This window comes from Salvia hispanica, chromosome 3, assembly GCF_023119035.1.
Source record: "Salvia hispanica cultivar TCC Black 2014 chromosome 3, UniMelb_Shisp_WGS_1.0, whole genome shotgun sequence".
Lineage (NCBI taxonomy): Eukaryota > Viridiplantae > Streptophyta > Magnoliopsida > Lamiales > Lamiaceae > Salvia > Salvia hispanica.
This window is the reverse complement of record NC_062967.1, coordinates 27,836,030-27,853,379: the sequence shown is the minus strand read 5'-3', so window position 1 is coordinate 27,853,379 and position 17,350 is coordinate 27,836,030. Positions and strand designations below refer to the sequence as shown.

At 38.4% G+C, this 17,350-nt stretch overlaps 4 protein-coding genes across 4 annotated transcripts; all 4 read left to right on the top strand.

Moving 5' to 3' along the window:
• The first annotated feature begins 1,304 nt into the window (after positions 1-1,304).
• LOC125213447 (phenylalanine ammonia-lyase-like) lies at positions 1,305-4,102 on the top strand. Its single transcript, XM_048114004.1, has 2 exons — positions 1,305-1,768; positions 2,147-4,102. The coding sequence occupies exons 1-2, from the start codon at positions 1,398-1,400 to the stop codon at positions 3,894-3,896; spliced, it is 2,121 nt and encodes a 706-aa protein (XP_047969961.1). The 5' UTR covers positions 1,305-1,397; the 3' UTR covers positions 3,897-4,102.
• An 875-nt stretch (positions 4,103-4,977) lies between these two features.
• On the top strand, positions 4,978-8,804 carry LOC125212667 (3-isopropylmalate dehydrogenase, chloroplastic). Its single transcript, XM_048112896.1, has 7 exons — positions 4,978-5,294; positions 6,342-6,662; positions 6,747-6,908; positions 6,989-7,063; positions 7,777-7,886; positions 7,962-8,034; positions 8,329-8,804. The coding sequence occupies exons 1-7, from the start codon at positions 5,112-5,114 to the stop codon at positions 8,518-8,520; spliced, it is 1,116 nt and encodes a 371-aa protein (XP_047968853.1). The 5' UTR covers positions 4,978-5,111; the 3' UTR covers positions 8,521-8,804.
• A 903-nt stretch (positions 8,805-9,707) lies between these two features.
• On the top strand, positions 9,708-12,892 carry LOC125212668 (adenosine kinase 2). Its single transcript, XM_048112897.1, has 12 exons — positions 9,708-9,878; positions 10,166-10,219; positions 10,814-10,860; positions 10,955-10,986; positions 11,073-11,174; positions 11,497-11,561; positions 11,643-11,719; positions 11,798-11,895; positions 11,969-12,039; positions 12,127-12,193; positions 12,273-12,456; positions 12,554-12,892. Exons 1-12 carry the CDS (start codon positions 9,796-9,798, stop codon positions 12,694-12,696), a joined length of 1,023 nt encoding a protein of 340 aa, XP_047968854.1. The 5' UTR covers positions 9,708-9,795; the 3' UTR covers positions 12,697-12,892.
• A 2,083-nt stretch (positions 12,893-14,975) lies between these two features.
• On the top strand, positions 14,976-16,760 carry LOC125216534. The gene has a single exon (XM_048118272.1). The coding sequence runs from the start codon at positions 15,070-15,072 to the stop codon at positions 16,450-16,452; it is 1,383 nt and encodes a 460-aa protein (XP_047974229.1). The 5' UTR covers positions 14,976-15,069; the 3' UTR covers positions 16,453-16,760.
• Positions 16,761-17,350: the final 590 nt, after the last annotated feature.

Here is a 17,350-nt window from a genome sequence, read left to right as displayed (position 1 = left end):
TTTGAGTAAAATATTAATTGAAGTTACGCGTTTGAGATGGTTTTGATCAATTCATTTCATATTTGTGATTCAGTCAAAAACATCTATCAAATATTCAAATTAGTCACACCTAACACACATAACAACTATATATAGACCATGTCACTCGCACTAATCCATCTACCCAATATAATATTAGTTGAATATTTTATAATACCACTTATCTTCTCCTCAAATAAAAAATAAAATAGAAGATTGCGAAAGCCCTACAAAATTACAATCATAAGCATACATATTTGCATAGTATATAAAACACATGAATTTGAATAGTCTATTAAAAAATGATGAATTATAAACCACTCTTTAAAAAATACTAGTATGTAAAACACATGAAATTGCATAGTTTGTTAAAAAAAACCATGAAATCATAGAGCATACGTAAAAAATGACATGAACTTTCATTTTATTTTCATAATTTTGAATTTTACAAAGAACTTCCCAATTAATGTATGATGATTCAGTTTGCCAGATTCTTAACAATAAAAAATTCTTATAAAATATGTTTGTTATAACAAAAGAGTTTGTTATAAGAATATTAAGAATATTCTAGACGAGAATCTTACGCGCTAATTTAGCTTTTCTACGTTAAATTCTCCATCGTACGTTAAAGTTTATGGTTTTAAGAAAGACAAATTGAAACTCAAATCGCACGCCCTCATTTTCCGATTCTCTCCTCCTCCTCCTTGCCGCCGCGCCGCCGCCTATTCCTCCGTTCATCACCTCTAGTCATTTATGTGATTCTATCACTGCATTAAGAATATATTTATTGATCATTAAAAATTCATTATTTACAAGCATTTATTTTAGTACTCCATAGTACTAGTACATGGGAAGAGGTAATAACTCCCTATAAAATAAATATGTACTCCAAGATCCAAGAATTCTTCCTCTTCAATAATTATCAGAAAAAGGTTCAATCGTCAACGCTGCATAAAAAATAAAAAATAAAAAGATAGATTTCAATTCAGTTGCATAAAAAATAAAAATATATAAAAAAAGGACATGCATCATTCAACATTTCAACCAATCTCAATAGCAATTCCCACCAACCCCTCTCACCGAAAAAAGAAAAAGAAAAATCAACCACATCCGCAAATCTGTGCCGTCGGATCAATCACAACCAACGGCCCAGATCAATCCTCAACCAACTCCAATACTCCCTCCACTCGTACAAACCTACCAAAAAATATATACTTACACTTCCCTGTATCTATCCCCACACCAACTCTTCCCTCCCTATTTAAACCCCTCTCTCCCCACAACCATTTCAAGTAAACAAAACACACAAGCACCTAAATCAAATCAAAATTTAGGGGAAAATTTTCCCGATCACATCTCACTTTTACTACTTTTAGCAAATGGCGGCGGAGAACGGGTTTTGCGTGGAGGAGCGGATCCGCGACCCGCTGAACTGGGCGGCGGCGGCGGAGGGGCTGAGCGGGAGCCACGTGGAGGCGGTGAAGGCGATGGTGGAGGAGTTCCGGAAGGGCGCGGTGAGGCTCGGCGGCGAGACGCTGACGATCGCGCAGGTGGCGGCGATCGCGGCGAGGGACAATGCGGTGGCGGTGGAGCTGGCGGAGTCGGCGCGGGCCGGGGTGAAGGCCAGCAGCGACTGGGTCATGGAGAGCATGAACAAGGGCACGGACAGCTACGGCGTCACCACCGGCTTCGGCGCCACCTCGCACCGCCGCACCAAGCAGGGCGGCGCGCTGCAGAAGGAGCTCATTAGGTGAGGCCGTCATGCCTTTTGGATTTTGAATTAACTAACTAAATTGGACTTATATCCAAAAAAGTACTACTACATTTTTAACACAAACTTTAAATACGGAGTTATAAATTTCTCTTAAAATTCAATTTCACCTTAATTTAATCATATGTGGTACATTGAAATGTCTATGACATCGAATTCAATTCTCACAAAATTCAATTTCGCATCGAATTGAAAGATGCGAAACATATACTAGAATTTACTCAAATTTTGTAATTTTAAGTACAATTAACGTCTTTTCTTATTCCTATACACATATTACATTTTCCGAAGATTAAACGGAATTTTAAGTACTAATACAAATAAGATTTAATTGAGCTTGATTTGATTTTGTAACAGATTTCTGAATGCTGGAATCTTCGGGAACGGAACGGAATCTAACCACACTCTCCCACACTCAGCAACAAGAGCAGCGATGCTAGTGAGAATCAACACTCTCTTGCAAGGATATTCCGGCATAAGATTCGAAATCTTGGAAGCCCTCGCCAAATTCCTCAACCACAACGTCACCCCTTGCCTCCCCCTCCGCGGCACCATCACCGCCTCCGGCGACCTCGTCCCCCTCTCCTACATCGCCGGCCTCCTCACCGGCCGCCCTAACTCCAAGGCCGTCGGCCCCGCCGGCGAGCCCCTCTCCGCCGAGGAGGCCTTCAAGCTCGCCGGCGTGGCCGGGGGCTTCTTCGAGCTCCAGCCCAAGGAGGGCCTCGCCCTCGTGAACGGCACCGCGGTGGGCTCCGGCCTCGCCTCCATCGCCCTCTACGAGGCCAACATTTTGGCCCTCCTGGCCGAGGTGATGTCGGCCGTGTTCGCCGAGGTGATGAACGGGAAGCCCGAGTTCACCGACCACCTGACGCACCGGCTCAAGCATCACCCCGGCCAGATTGAGGCCGCGGCGATCATGGAGCACATCCTGGACGGGAGTGCATACGTCAAGGCGGCCGAGAAGCTGCACGAGACGGACCCGCTCCAGAAGCCGAAGCAGGACCGCTACGCCCTGCGGACCTCGCCCCAGTGGCTCGGCCCGCAGGTCGAGGTGATCCGCACTGCGACCAAGATGATCGAGCGCGAGATCAACTCGGTCAACGACAACCCGTTGATCGATGTTTCTAGGAACAAGGCCCTGCACGGCGGGAATTTCCAGGGCACGCCGATTGGCGTGTCCATGGACAATTCCAGATTGGCCATTGCATCAATTGGGAAATTGATGTTTGCTCAATTCTCGGAACTCGTGAATGATTTCTACAACAATGGATTGCCCTCCAACCTGTCTGGCGGCCGTAACCCTAGCTTGGACTACGGCTTCAAAGGCGCTGAGATTGCCATGGCCTCGTACTGCTCGGAGCTCCAGTTCCTGGCCAACCCGGTCACGAACCATGTCCAGAGCGCCGAGCAGCACAACCAAGACGTGAACTCGCTCGGCCTCATCTCGTCGCGGAAGACCGTCGAGGCGCTCGACATCCTCAAGCTCATGTCGTCCACGTTCCTCGTGGCGCTCTGCCAGGCCATCGACCTCCGCCACCTGGAGGAGAACCTCCGCCTCGCGGTGAAGAACACCGTGAGCCAGGTGGCGAAGCGGACCCTGACGATGGGCGCCAACGGGGAGCTCCACCCGTCGAGGTTCTGCGAGAAGGACCTCCTCCGGGTGGTCGACCGCGAGTACGTCTTCGCCTACGTGGACGACCCCTGCCTCGCCACCTACCCTCTGATGCAGAAGCTGAGGCAGGTGTTGGTCGACCACGCCCTCAAGAACGGGGAGGGGGAGAAGAACCTCAACACCTCGATCTTCCAGAAGATCCAGGCGTTTGAGGCCGAGCTGGAGCTCCTCCTCCCCAAGGAGGTCGAGGGCGCCAGGAGCGCCCTCGAGGCAGGGAACCCGGCCATCGCGAACAAGATCAAGGAGTGCCGGTCGTACCCGTTGTACAAGTTTGTGAGGGAGGAGCTCGGGGCGGAGTTCTTGACCGGAGAGAAGGTCGTGTCGCCCGGGGAAGAAGGGGAGAAAGTGTTCACGGCGTTGAGCAATGGATTGATCGTTGATCCGTTGTTGAAATGCCTAGAGGCGTGGAATGGTGAGCCCTTGCCCATTTGCTAGGTGTGGTGTTGAAGGTGTTTTTTTTGAGGTGTTGTTTGATTTGTATTTTTTTTCTTCTAATGTATTATTTGTTGTATTGTAATTTTGTAAGAAGCTCTGGGAATTTCTGGGCTCCTATTGTATTTAGAATGTGTTATTACAATCTAAGTGTTTGTTCACTCGATTGTATGAATCAGTGAAATAATTAACTTTGTTTTTTGATCCTACTTCTCTTAATTTTTAGGTTTGGTTGTTGACAATTATTACAACAATAAACAACATATGTTGAAAACAATATTTATAGGAGTAACATTTAATCGCAGTTGATACTACACTATTAGTATTATAGTTGGAATTGGATATCACTAGATATTATAATGTTGCATATGCTTTAATTTTGAAGTACTATAAAACACATGTTCACGACTTAATTGGCTAGATAAGATTGAAGTATGTGATCGGGTGGTTCATTCGAATACATGATCTCGATCAACATCGTGTAAAATTAGTCATGAGTTTCTGGTGTTTCCTAACAACATAATTCACATTAGAAGAATTTCGAATTAATTCAATATCGAATAATCGAACATCCACAAAAGCACTAAAACTATTTTGTAGCAAAAGATAGAGCTGAGTTGAAATTCCCAACGGGACCAAGTTAAGTTGGAGCTTTCGTTTTTATATTTAAATTTTTATTAATAGTTTGGATTTCAAAACATATTTTTTCTATTAGTAGAAATCACTTAAAATGCAATGAATACCCTTCTAAGCCTTTATTTTTCAATCCAATTTTAGTACATTCCCACAATGATTCTCATAAAATTGTATGGTCCAAATTAATAGAATAGCATTATTTTCTATATAAATTATGAAATTATTATTCGCTATTATCCTATCCTCAGACTCACAAAAATTATAATACTAATATTTATTCTTTTCACATTAACAAATCATTTATTCAATTTTGAGACAATTTACACATACAATTAGTTTTGGTTTACAATTTTTGACATTTATATGTAACGAAATTAATTTAAAATATGTCAACCAACGAATAAATGGCAATGTTTATAAGCGCTTTACATCCGCTGACTCGACCTCTCATTTGCTCAAAAAGACGCCTCCTTTTTATCAAGCTCCTATAATTTCATCATATAAATTCAACAACACTGAAACAAATCGAAATTGGCTACTTGAAGCAGCTCGGAAATTCGAACCAGAAATCCCTAGCAATCAATGGCGTCGCAGATCGTGAGACGGCTTGCTCGGAGCCGAGCCTCTGGAATTTTCTCCTCCGCGAGACCTACTTTTTTGGATCGGAGTTTTTCCTCGACGGAGGGATCTCAATCCGGCCTGATCCGCGCCACTCTTTTCCCCGGCGATGGAATCGGACCGGAAATCGCCGATTCGGTCAGACAGGTGCGCAGCGTAGCCGATTTTTATCTGCGTGTTTGTGTTGGTATGAAATGAAATGCTAGATTGGTGGTGATTGAGTTGTGTTGGTGGAATTGTGCGGGATTATGATGGTTTATGCGTGATTTTATATTCGTTGGCTATTGATTGGTTTAGTGATGGAAATTAAGATGTTTTAATTTGTCTCTAGCTAGAATCTGGTGGCTATTTAGGATGATTAAGGCAAATGATTATGAATTTTAACCTATCTCCTTGAATTTTTGTTTCTGTTATTGTTGATGCTGTGTTTTAAGGTGACATGATATAGGCACAGAGAAAATAGGGCGGGCAAAACCCGATGAATCTAGGAAATAGGAGATTTGCAAAAGCCTCCCTAATTGCGAAGTTTATGATATCTTAATTAGGCTGTCCATGTGTTATGAATTGCTCCTGTTGATTTCCTCCTATGCTACTCTATCGAAAAATATTTGTGATTCTGCAAGTTCCATGCATACATTACTGTGTCAGCCCCACGTGAATTACTTAAAATTGGTCCCAGATATGGTGAAACCAACTATACCTCTTACAACTAGTAGTTGAAATATCCGTCAGTCTCTTTCAATGTCGGGGTGCATTAATATTATAGATCATGTTGTATGGTTTACAGTTGTTTTATTAGTTTTTTTCAATTGGCATGTGATGTGGTAGCATTAAAGTATGTTGATTTGGGTCATTGTCCTACAGCTTCGGGATGCTATATGGTATGTGCTTAGTTTTGAAACAGCTAATAATAACTGATAAGATCATTTCAACTCAGTTTTAGAATCCTCAGTTTCAAGGGTGTCTGCTATTTATATCTTCATCTGGAACATACGACTAGTTTATGGTACACATGAGAACTTATAAACTATGAAATGTTAGGCCATCTTAGTTTCAGATTTTCCCATGGCATTTGTGGCATGATGATGTGTTGTATGTCATACCATCTTTGTGTACTAAGGATTTTATAAAAAAGCGAGTTTTCCTGTTTAAAAGAGCTAAAGCAAATCAAATGCAATGTTTGGTGAAACTCAGATATTCAAAGTTGCTGATTGTCCAATTGAGTGGGAAGAGCACTTTGTGGGGACAGAGGTTGATCCTAGAACCCAGAGCTTCCTAACATGGGAAAGTCTCGAATCACTGAGAAGAAACAAAGTTGGTCTGAAAGGCCCTATGGCCACACCAATTGGGAAAGGCCATCGGTCTCTTAACCTTACCTTGAGGAAAGAGCTCAATCTCTATGCAAACGTGAGACCTTGTTACAGCCTACCTGGATACAAGACTAAATACGATGATGTTGATCTCATTACTATTCGTGAAAACACAGAAGGAGAATATAGTGGACTTGAACATCAGGTACGTTATTATATAGGACGTACCTGTATTGTAAAGCTACTCTTATTTAGTGAATTGAGTTTGTCCCCTTTTCATTCTATGTAGGTGGTGAGGGGTGTTGTTGAAAGTCTAAAGATCATCACACGTCAAGCAAGTTTGAGAGTTGCTGAGTATGCTTTCCACTATGCTAAGGCCCATGGTCGACAAAGAGTATCTGCTATACATAAGGCCAACATCATGCAGAAAACTGATGGTCTTTTCCTCAAGGTCTTCCATCATTAATATACTAGAGGATTAATGTTTATTTTAGCTGCTTCAGCTGTTCAGTTTAATCTTTTGCACTGCAGTGTTGTCGAGAGGTAGCCGAAAAGTACCCGGAGATCACATATGAGGAAGTTGTCATTGACAATTGCTGCATGATGGTATGAGATTTTGCCTTCTGTGCATATACGTAATTGTGGACTGTGGTACACAACATTTCGTTTTTCAAAATTTAATAAATGTGGATGCAGCTGAAAAAGGATCCATAATGAGGATGCAAGTACTGGGATATAGCTGTATGTACAGTATAAAAATATAATTATACTGTAATAATATGAGTACTTATGTAATATTGGACAATACTAAAGCATAATTTAAGTTATAAATTGGAAATGAAATGAAAGTCTTGACAAATCATTGCACTGACATGTTATAAGTACTAGTAGTATTTTCTATTGAATGTGTGTAATCAGAAAATCAATGAAATTTGCAAATATATAATATTAAGTTATTATTCTTCACCATAATAGATCCTAATTTCCAAACCATGGCCATGGACAATACTCTATATAATACTTGGAATTTGCTAGCAATCTGTCATTACCATGAATTCTAGCTGCTTCTATTTGTCTTTCTGAACTTCCTGTAGAGAAGCTGCTTTCTCTGTCTCTCCGAAACCCTTTTTCTCTTTGAAAAAAATGGACACATATCTGGATTTCTCGGTGCATTTTCTCTGCCCTCACCCATGCCTATATCTGAAGGGCACATAAGTTTCATTTGAAGTGTTTGAGCATCATATGGGAGCTGCTATTAGGAAACTTTTGAGAAGCTTTTGCATCCGTCCCCTTTACAGTTTCATTTTTTCCATGCTCAGCTTGTGAAGAATCCGGCTCTCTTCGATGTGCTGGTGATGCCTAATCTTTACGGTGACATTATCAGTGACCTCTGTGCTGGCTTGATTGGAGGTTTAGGCTTAACTCCAAGGTATTTCCTTTTTATCTCATTTCTTATATATGTAAACCTACTCACATAATCACATTATCTGCTATCGTTTTACAGCTGTAATATTGGGGAGGGAGGCATTGCGCTCGCTGAAGCAGTACATGGTTCTGCACCTGATATCGCTGGAAAGGTATGAAACAACTAAACACATTTTCTTCTGCTCATTTTAATCCGCATATTTTGTTAAAATTACTTCTTTGAGCATGTTGAAGTCCTCTTTTCGGTCTTCCTTACATAAGTACGAAATAATTCCATCTGTAGGTAACAAAATTAATTTGAGCTAGAATTTTTACAACTATAATAGGTATAGCTATATCACATGACAACATCAAAAATGTAAATTCATACTTGTGTTTTCATGTTTGGACAAGCTAGAATCAAGCAGCTTATTGAACACTTACCTAACGCCTTGTTATTGATGCAGAATCTGGCAAATCCGACAGCGTTGCTCCTTAGTTCTGTGTCTATGCTGAGGCATTTGGAGCTCCATGACAAAGCTGATAGGATTCAGGATGCTGTGCTGAAGACAATAGCAGAAGGGAAGTACAGAACTGGCGATCTCGGTGGCAAATCAACGACAACTGAGTTCACCAACGCAATCTGCGACCACCTCTGAACCAGCCCCGGCAGCGCCTGTACATTTTGATTATTCTTTTCTGCAGCAGTTCAACACGAGCCTGTTGACATATGTTTTCCTTCAGCAATTTTAGATATAGTAGTCGTAACACATCGATTTTGCTAGTAAGAAGCAAACAAATAAAACCAATGCCCCTTCCCTCTTCAAGTGAATTTCTGGGGTAAATATTAACCTTAATCGTGTGTTTTCTCACAACATTGTAAGCATTGCAGAGGGTTTCGAGTTTTTTACTCAGAAATAATCTACCTCTTAAACTTTGTTTATGATTTTGGATTCGTAACTATGAGTTAATTTGTAGTAATTCATTATGATTATATTAAATAAGGTATCTATAAACAAATACTGATATGAAGCATTACCTCTATCTATATGTATCTATAAAAGATATGAAGCCTTGCCTCTATTTATATGTTAACTCAAACCATTAGATTGAACTATGAGTTAATGTAGAAATCATTATGATTGTATAAAATAGGGTAATTATGAGTTAATGTAGAAATTATTATGATTTTACTCGGGGTATCTATATAGTGAATCAGTTAATATTTAGTGAATTGATGTATGTTTGACCCTAATTTGTGGTCTGCGCTCTTCCTTCATTTTACGTAATTATGTCTTAACTCCAACCATTAAATTGGACTACTAATTTTGTTTATAGAAGGTTATGTTTGAGTGAATTTCCACTAATATTTTAGTGCAAAAGTCAGCAAATTAGGTAGATAATTATGTGGACCTTAGATACAAGTACAACACAACCAACTAACTAGATCTACCATTTTTTATGAAAAAAAAAAATGAAAAAACTGTAATTGCTAGTAGTAGGAGTATTTAAAATGTTTGCCGTGATAAATTACTTGTCGCATTAGATCTAACACTAAAATAAAATAAAATAAAATGATTTTTTTGTTTATTCTTTATTTGTAGTACTTAAGTAGTATTATTAGCCGATATGACGACATAAATTAAACTCTAATTTTTCGATTTGGTATAAATCACTTCACTTTCCTAATAATTTTAGTAATGTAAAAAAAAAAAAAATCTCCCACCAACAAAATCTCGACTTTCCACCCAATAAAATAAAATAAATAAATAATATTTCACCAACCCCCTCTTTTCCCCCAATTTTTATTTATATTTAACAGCTATATATATCTTCACCCTACACGCCTACTTCACACTCAGCTCATTCATCTCACTCTCTCAAATCTCCAGATTTTCTCCACGCGCATCTTTGATCCGAATTCGCGAGCTACGATGGCGTCGGAAGGAATTTTGCTCGGAATGGGGAATCCGCTCTTGGATATCTCCGCAGTCGTCGATCAAGATTTTTTAGACAAGTAATTTCTCCAGATCTTATTCCACTTAGTGATATCGATATCACATTGCTCTGTTGTTTCAACTTTTTGTGCTTTTTCCAGCTTGAGATCTGGTGTTTTGTTGATTTTGTTGTTTGTGTTTACGGATCTGAGTAGTTCTCGGTGTTTAGCTTGTTAATTTGTTGTGTTGTCAGCTCGGTTTAGTAGATCTCGGATTTGGAATGTGTAGATGTACGAATCGGTGTTGTAGTGGTTTGAATAATTGATTGGATTTATGACGAAGCTAACCCGCTTCCTTTGCTCGACAGATATGATGTGAAATTGAACAATGCGATTCTGGCTGAGGATAAGCACTTGCCGATGTGAGTTATTCGTTGTTTGTTTTTCTGTTTTTGTTATTTTTGTGAATGGTGTTGCAAACATGCAGTTGAGTTATTGAATTTGTTGCATACGTTTTTGATCTGGATTGTCTTTTGTTAATTTACTAGTATTTGAGCACTTTCAGGGTTTGTGAGATTATGAGAAAGTAAAACCTGAATTTGAAATAGCAGTATACAGTATAGTATTAAAGACTTTTCTGATTATTCTTCATAATAATGATGATTTGAGTGTATCAAGCATTATAACTATTAATAAGCTTAGTCATTTGAATTTGAATGAACTTCGTCTGAAATCATAGGAGAACATCACATGTTAAGCTGCAATCTGTCTGGTTCAGTAGGTTCCTACAATTGTGCTTCGTGAATTCGAATATGCTAAGCATATAGAGCTATAGAGCTACTGGATAAATGATAATGGGACTTCACTTGGTGGTTGGTACTTCGTTTTGATGTCTGGGAGCGATTCAATTGATAAGGGAATGAATTAGGAATTTGATTGTAACACGAGTAATTTTTCCTCTCAAAATGATTCATGTCATCAGGTCAGGGTGTAACTCTTCATTTATGGATTCTCAGGTACGAAGAAATGGCATCCAAGTTCAAGGTGGACTTCATCGCTGGAGGTAGTATTGCATGAGCAACATTTGGTTCTCTGTTAATTTATTTTCAAATTATTATCAATTTTTACATGTGACTTGAATGGTTGTTGGGATGTAGGGGCTACTCAGAACTCAATCCGAGTTGCCCAGGTATTTAATAATTTGTTGTGGCTTCATAATTGCTTTTTAACTCTATTAGTTTCTGAGTATCTAAACTTTCAAGTTGTCATCTACAGTGGATGCTTCAAATTCCTGGTGCAACCAGCTACATGGGTTCCATTGGAAAGGACAAATTTGGGGAGGAAATGAAGAAAAATGCAAAGGAAGCTGGCGTTAATGTTAGTATATTAAATCAATCTCTTAAACTATTATGATCATCCTCTCCTTGATCATAATTTGCATTGCTATTAGTACTATCTATAATTTCTGCCGGTCAAGTTGAAAATCATGTTGTAATCAGCTTCCTTCCATGCATAATAATTGTTTAATTTTGTAATCCTGTCATCATATATTTTCTAAAATTTAACAGTCATTTATATTCCTCATGAAATTTATCATTGTTAGTATTATTGTACATTTTTTACCTGATAGTAATTGAGATTCCTGATTAGCGCACAAATAACTGCTATCTTAATATCTTATGGTCACTTGGTCGAACAGGTTCATTACTATGAAGATGAATTGCCTACTGGCACTTGTGCTGTATGCGTGCTTGGTGGTGAAAGGTAAGTGTATGTTAGAAATCATCTATATTTGACCTTTTATGTTCTGAAAAAAACAATTTATTCAATTGAAAAATATTGCAGGTCACTAATTGCCAACTTGTCAGCTGCCAATTGCTACAAACCCGATCATTTGAAGAAACCAGAGAACTGGGCTTTGGGTATATCTCTCATAATAGCATTATTTCGTCAAAAGATCACATAATTCTCCAGAACTAACTCGTTTAATCTTTTGACAGTGGAAAAGGCCAAATACTACTATATGGCTGGTTTTTTCCTCACCGTTTCCCCTGAATCTATCTTGCTTGTCGCTGAGCATGCAGCTGCTAACAACAAGGTCAGACTTCTAACTGTCAGTTTGTTGTCTACTTCATTGTTGTGCTTTCTCCTAAACCTTCACGAACATGTAGATTTTTGCAACAAACCTGTCTGCTCCATTCATCTGCGAGTTCTTCAAGGATGCGCAAGAGAAAGTATTACCGTAAGGATGATTTTTCCACATTTTCTGGTTACTTCGATGATTGAAAAGTTGATATTGATCAAGGTCGTGCTATTATTTGGATTTCAGGTACATGGACTTTGTTTTCGGAAATGAAACCGAAGCATTAACTTTCTCCCGAGTTCATGGCTACGAGGTAATGATTTCATTACACCAGATTCAGTAAAATGAGAGTACACGGACCTCGTTTATGACCATATGTTTTCTTTACGCAGACTGAAAGCATTCCAGAAATAGCCTTGAAGATCTCCCAATTGCCAAAGGCATCTGGAACACACAAAAGAATTACTGTCATCACACAGGGTGCGGACCCTGTTGTGGTCGCAGAGGATGGAAAGGTTACGTTGATCCCTGTCATTCCGTTGCCAAAGGAGAAACTCATCGATACCAACGGTGCAGGTGCGTTACTTCTTACTTTTGATGTAGTTAAAAAGTTAAAAAAAATTTTGTAAAGAGCTGCATCGTTTGAAACTCTTCGATGTCTACATTCTTGTAGGTGATGCGTTTGTCGGGGGATTTCTGTCACAATTGGTTCTTGAGAAGCCGATTGAAGAGTGCGTAAGAGCGGGTTGCTACGCAGCTAACGTGATTATTCAGAGGTCGGGCTGCACGTACCCAGCGAAGCCAGATTTTAAATAAGTCTCTCTAATTTCTATTCCTTCTTCCTAAATCCTAGTTGAATTTTGAAATGATCTCAAACTTATACACTATTATTCTATCTGAGTTGTTTCTGGGGAAACCTATTGTTTGAGACAATTAAGAGTGTTGTATCTTTTTTTTATTGTTGCTTTATAATCATATTTTATCTAAATCAAATGTTTCCATCTTTGAATAAGTGTTTTGTTCGTATTGCTTATGTCTATTGCTAAATACTAATCTTTCCTGTGAAATCTGAGATTACAACATCTATTTTAATTTAAGTGTACTGTGTAATTAAAATTTATCAACTGCTAGTACTGTTAAATGAATTAGTCAACCTAGATATAATAACCATATTAATCCAATCTTGTAGTATTATGCTGTTATTGTTTGTATTTTGGCTAAATTTAACCATAACTTAGTCAACGATATATAAAACTATGGTAGATTTGATGATATTGAGTGAGAATTAGCACATGCAATTAGAGGGTGATCATTCGAATTTCAGTTCAAATATTTACCTAATCCGAACATAAAATCGATCTGAAAATTCCAAACCAAATAAAAAATTGAAAATGCCAAAAAGTTCCCGAAAAAATCTGAAATTCAGAGTTTTAGTTATAACTACCTTTTAGTTAAATATTATTGAATAACATAATTAAAATTTATATATTTAATATAATTTGAATCCTTTGGATTAAAAAAAGAACCCATAACCATACGGAAAATCCAATTTTGAAAAATAATCTGATTTTATCCAAGTATAAAATAAATCTAAATAGAATATGTATATTTAATCAGTTCACTTCTGTTATCCCTACCTAGATTGTCATCCAAGTTGGCTTGAGGGATATACAATTTACTAGCATTAAAAAAAAATTATTTTGTTTTTCTTTTATGTGGATGTGTCTGCCACCTAACTTAACATTGATTGGGCTATCATTTATTCAGTCAAACATATCATGGTCAATTGGTCATAGCTAAATTGGTACTAGTAATTTTCAATCGGATTGCTAAATACTAATAGTGTCACACGTTGGGTTTTGTTTTTCAACTATTTTATCACCAAGTATTCCATTTTTTTCAATTATTTTACTAAATAAATGAAAGGAACAAATAGTATACAACTATGAGAAATAATATGCTATATATCTTATGTGGGCTCCTTATGTGAGCATCACTCTCGTTTGACACACATTTAACGTTGTTCGTTTCAATTTATCTATTTATTTTGATTCTAATATATTAAAAAATGTTATTGCAATTTTTTATTTCACAAAATTCATAAAAATCAAAGCTTGATTTATTATTTTATTCATTTATTTGAAATTATAGAGAAAACGAGTAAATCGAGCTTTGATTTTTATGAAATTAAAAATTGTAATAACATTTTTTAATATATTAGAGTCAAACTAAATAGATAAATCGAAACGAACAACGCTAAACGTGTGTCAAACGAGAGTGATGCTCACATAAGATATGTAACATATCATTCCTCTACAATCTATATTACACATACCCCCAGATATAACGTCGTGTGATCTCGTAAGTAATTTTTGATCACTTTTGATCAAGAGTTACATTTTGAGCTTATTTATCAGGTATAACTCTTCCTTTAAAAACATACATACTCCTCTTTATCTCATATTATGTGATAATTGCGTAGGTTTTATGAAACTATAATTAAGAGAATTACGTTTCACCTTATAAGTTAAAAATGAATAAAATAGAACATGAAATAAAGATGAACATAGAATAATATAAAAAAGATTAAATAATTGATTTTAGCAAAATAGGAAACGTATCATTTATTTGAAACGTCCCATAATACAAATCACATACTAGTATAATTTTAATTTATTTTTATTTTACGCATTCTTATTGAATCACCTCCTTGTTTCCATTCAAATATGAAAACAATTAATTTAGGTGTTAATAGTGACTTGAATTTGAATTTATTGTCTTGCTATATCAAAATTTGCTGCAAAGTCTTTTCCTCTCACAAATTGAGTTATTAATTATAGTACAATAATAATTATCAGTCAAAAACCTACTAATATTCTTATTTTAATATTTTTAACTAATGTAAGACCTCAACATTCTCAAATGTCAATCCATTAACTACCAACAGCTAAAATTATTAAAAATAAGCTACCATATTATTGTCCCATTTAATAGAAATATATTATTTTCAAAAAGAAAAAAAAACAAATCAGCATTTATTTTACTAGTATAAAATTCCAACCAAAGCAAATCAAACCTTTGGAGAGAGAGAGAGAGTGAGTTTCCTATTTTCTTTTGTTTTTTTCTTTTAATTTCAAAATCCCCAAATTGAAGATAGAAAAATTCCACAAACCCCAAATCCAGAAACCCATGGACGGCCACCGCGATCCGCCGCCGCTCCTCCGCCACACCACGACCGCGCAAATCCTCCGCCACACCTCATCATTGTTCTATTCCCACCTCCTCACCTTCGTCTTCCTCTCCTCTCTCCTCCTCACCTTCCGCTCCAATGTCCAGAGCGCCTCCTATTACCTCTCCTCCCTCATCGACAGCGACCCCTCCTTGAAATCCCTCCTCTCCCGCCTCGATTTCTCCGCCTCCTCCTCCCATCTCCACCACCGCCATCACCCCCCTCTCCGCCGCCGCCGCCGCGCCTTCCTCCACCTCTCCCGCGTTGGAACCCTCGACGACGACTTCTTCTCCGGCGATTCCGATTTCGATCGCTCGCTATTCCACCCTTCCTCGAGGAAGCACGTCGCCAATTCCACCTCCGTCTTCCTCTCCGATTTCAATCCGGATTACGGATTCTCCGATTCGGTCATGGATAACGGTATTTCTTTCCCCAAATTGATCAAGCCTGGGGTTTTTAGCTTCAAGCCTGAATTCAGGAAGAATGTCACTCTATTGGAGGAGGATGATTCCAAATTCGTCGAGAGCAGGCTGGATGATGGGAAGGCGGTGTTGGATTTGGATTTCCTGATCAAGGGTTTCGAATTGGGGAATCGTGATGTGTCGTCGCTCTTCTTCTTAGCGGGTGTGTTGTCGGCTGCTTATGCTTATGTTGTGCTTGCTTTCATTGTTACATACACCTGGGGGAACGGGATCATCTTCCTCAAAGTGGTGGATCATTTGGTGGGGAATCGGAGATCCTTTTTTCGAACAGTTTGGGACGGATCGAACATCGGACTGAAGCGGCTCTCGGGGTTTGTGCTGATGAAATGGGCTGTGAGGGACGCTCTAGCTCAGCTAATGGGTATATTCTTCTTTGGTGAGATTGAGGATCAGTATGTTTTCTTCAAAGTGTTCTTGAGGATGAAGTTTATGCCGTTTGCCAATGTAGCCCCGTGGGTGATCGGGCACGAGTGGGAGAGCGCAGGGTTCATGGCGGTTTGGTTCTTGAGCGACGTGTTGCTTGGCTTGCTGTTTGCTGTGGGTTCTTGGGTAGCCATTGTCGATTCGAGACGGGGTGGGAGGGAGATTGTGAGAGAAGGGTGTCACATGCTGGTTGCTTTGTTCTACCCTGCATTTGAGATGAGGTGGATGGAAGTCATTGTTTGTGGATCAGTCGGGAAATGGGCGTTGAGGCGGGTGTTTGGGGATTTCGTGGTACTCGTTTTCCAATCATCCATGGAGGTGTATTTCATGGTGGCTTGGTTGGTGTTCTACCTCGCAGCAAGACACAAGGATGATACTTCACTCGGGAGAACGTTCGGGCGGCGCGAATTGGAAGGTTTTCTTGAGGTTGCTAGGTGATTGATATTTGATATACTGATCAGATGATAATTTGGTAGAAAAAAGGGGTTAAAATCTGTGTCTCGTGCGAAAAAAAAAGTAGTTGTAACATGCTCAGTTGCAATATGCTGAAATAGAGGTAAGAAATCTTTGGTGCTTTTGCTGTTGAATTTGCAACAGAAAAAGATAAATTTGAATGAGCACTGCCATTTGTTTTGGTGATTATGCTTTTGTATGTACGATGATATATGAGGTCATATGTTGTAAGTCTTCTCACATAAATTCCATGATGTATATACACCTTTGCAGCCTCTGGCTTTGTTCTTTTTTGTCTTGAAGAATTTGTTGTTTCTTTAGTATGGTCTAAATAGTGGTGAATGTGAGTATAAACTTAAAGGGAATTTGGATTTTTTTTCTTTTTTTTTTTCCATTGATTAGATTCTTTGCTTATACCGAGTTTTCTCCTCTGCGGTTGAGGTTGATGTTGTGTTGGCACTGTCGTGTAGCTACTACCTCTGCACCTTTCCCTTTCCCTTGTTAAGGTTAAGTGAGATTTTGTAATTTCAGAAGGTGGTGTTAGTTAGTTAGTTAGTTGTAGATAGAATGTTAAAAGTGTAGATTGTTGCCGATAAAGTGTTGACTCACTTTGTTCCAAAAAATAATTTAATATGAATCTCATCTTATCATAGAGAAAAAGTTATCTAAATTAGAAAGTTTATAATTTTAAGGAATGAACGAAAAGGAAATAGTTTATATTTTTAAAGGACAGAAGGATATAAATTTTGTGGGAAGTGCTAGAGTGTGCATAGGGATAGTGTTGATTCTTGAATGAATATGAGCTTGGCTATACTAATGTTGGATACTTGGATTCATTGAAATCACCATTAAGTTCCATACATACAAACCACATGAATAGAAT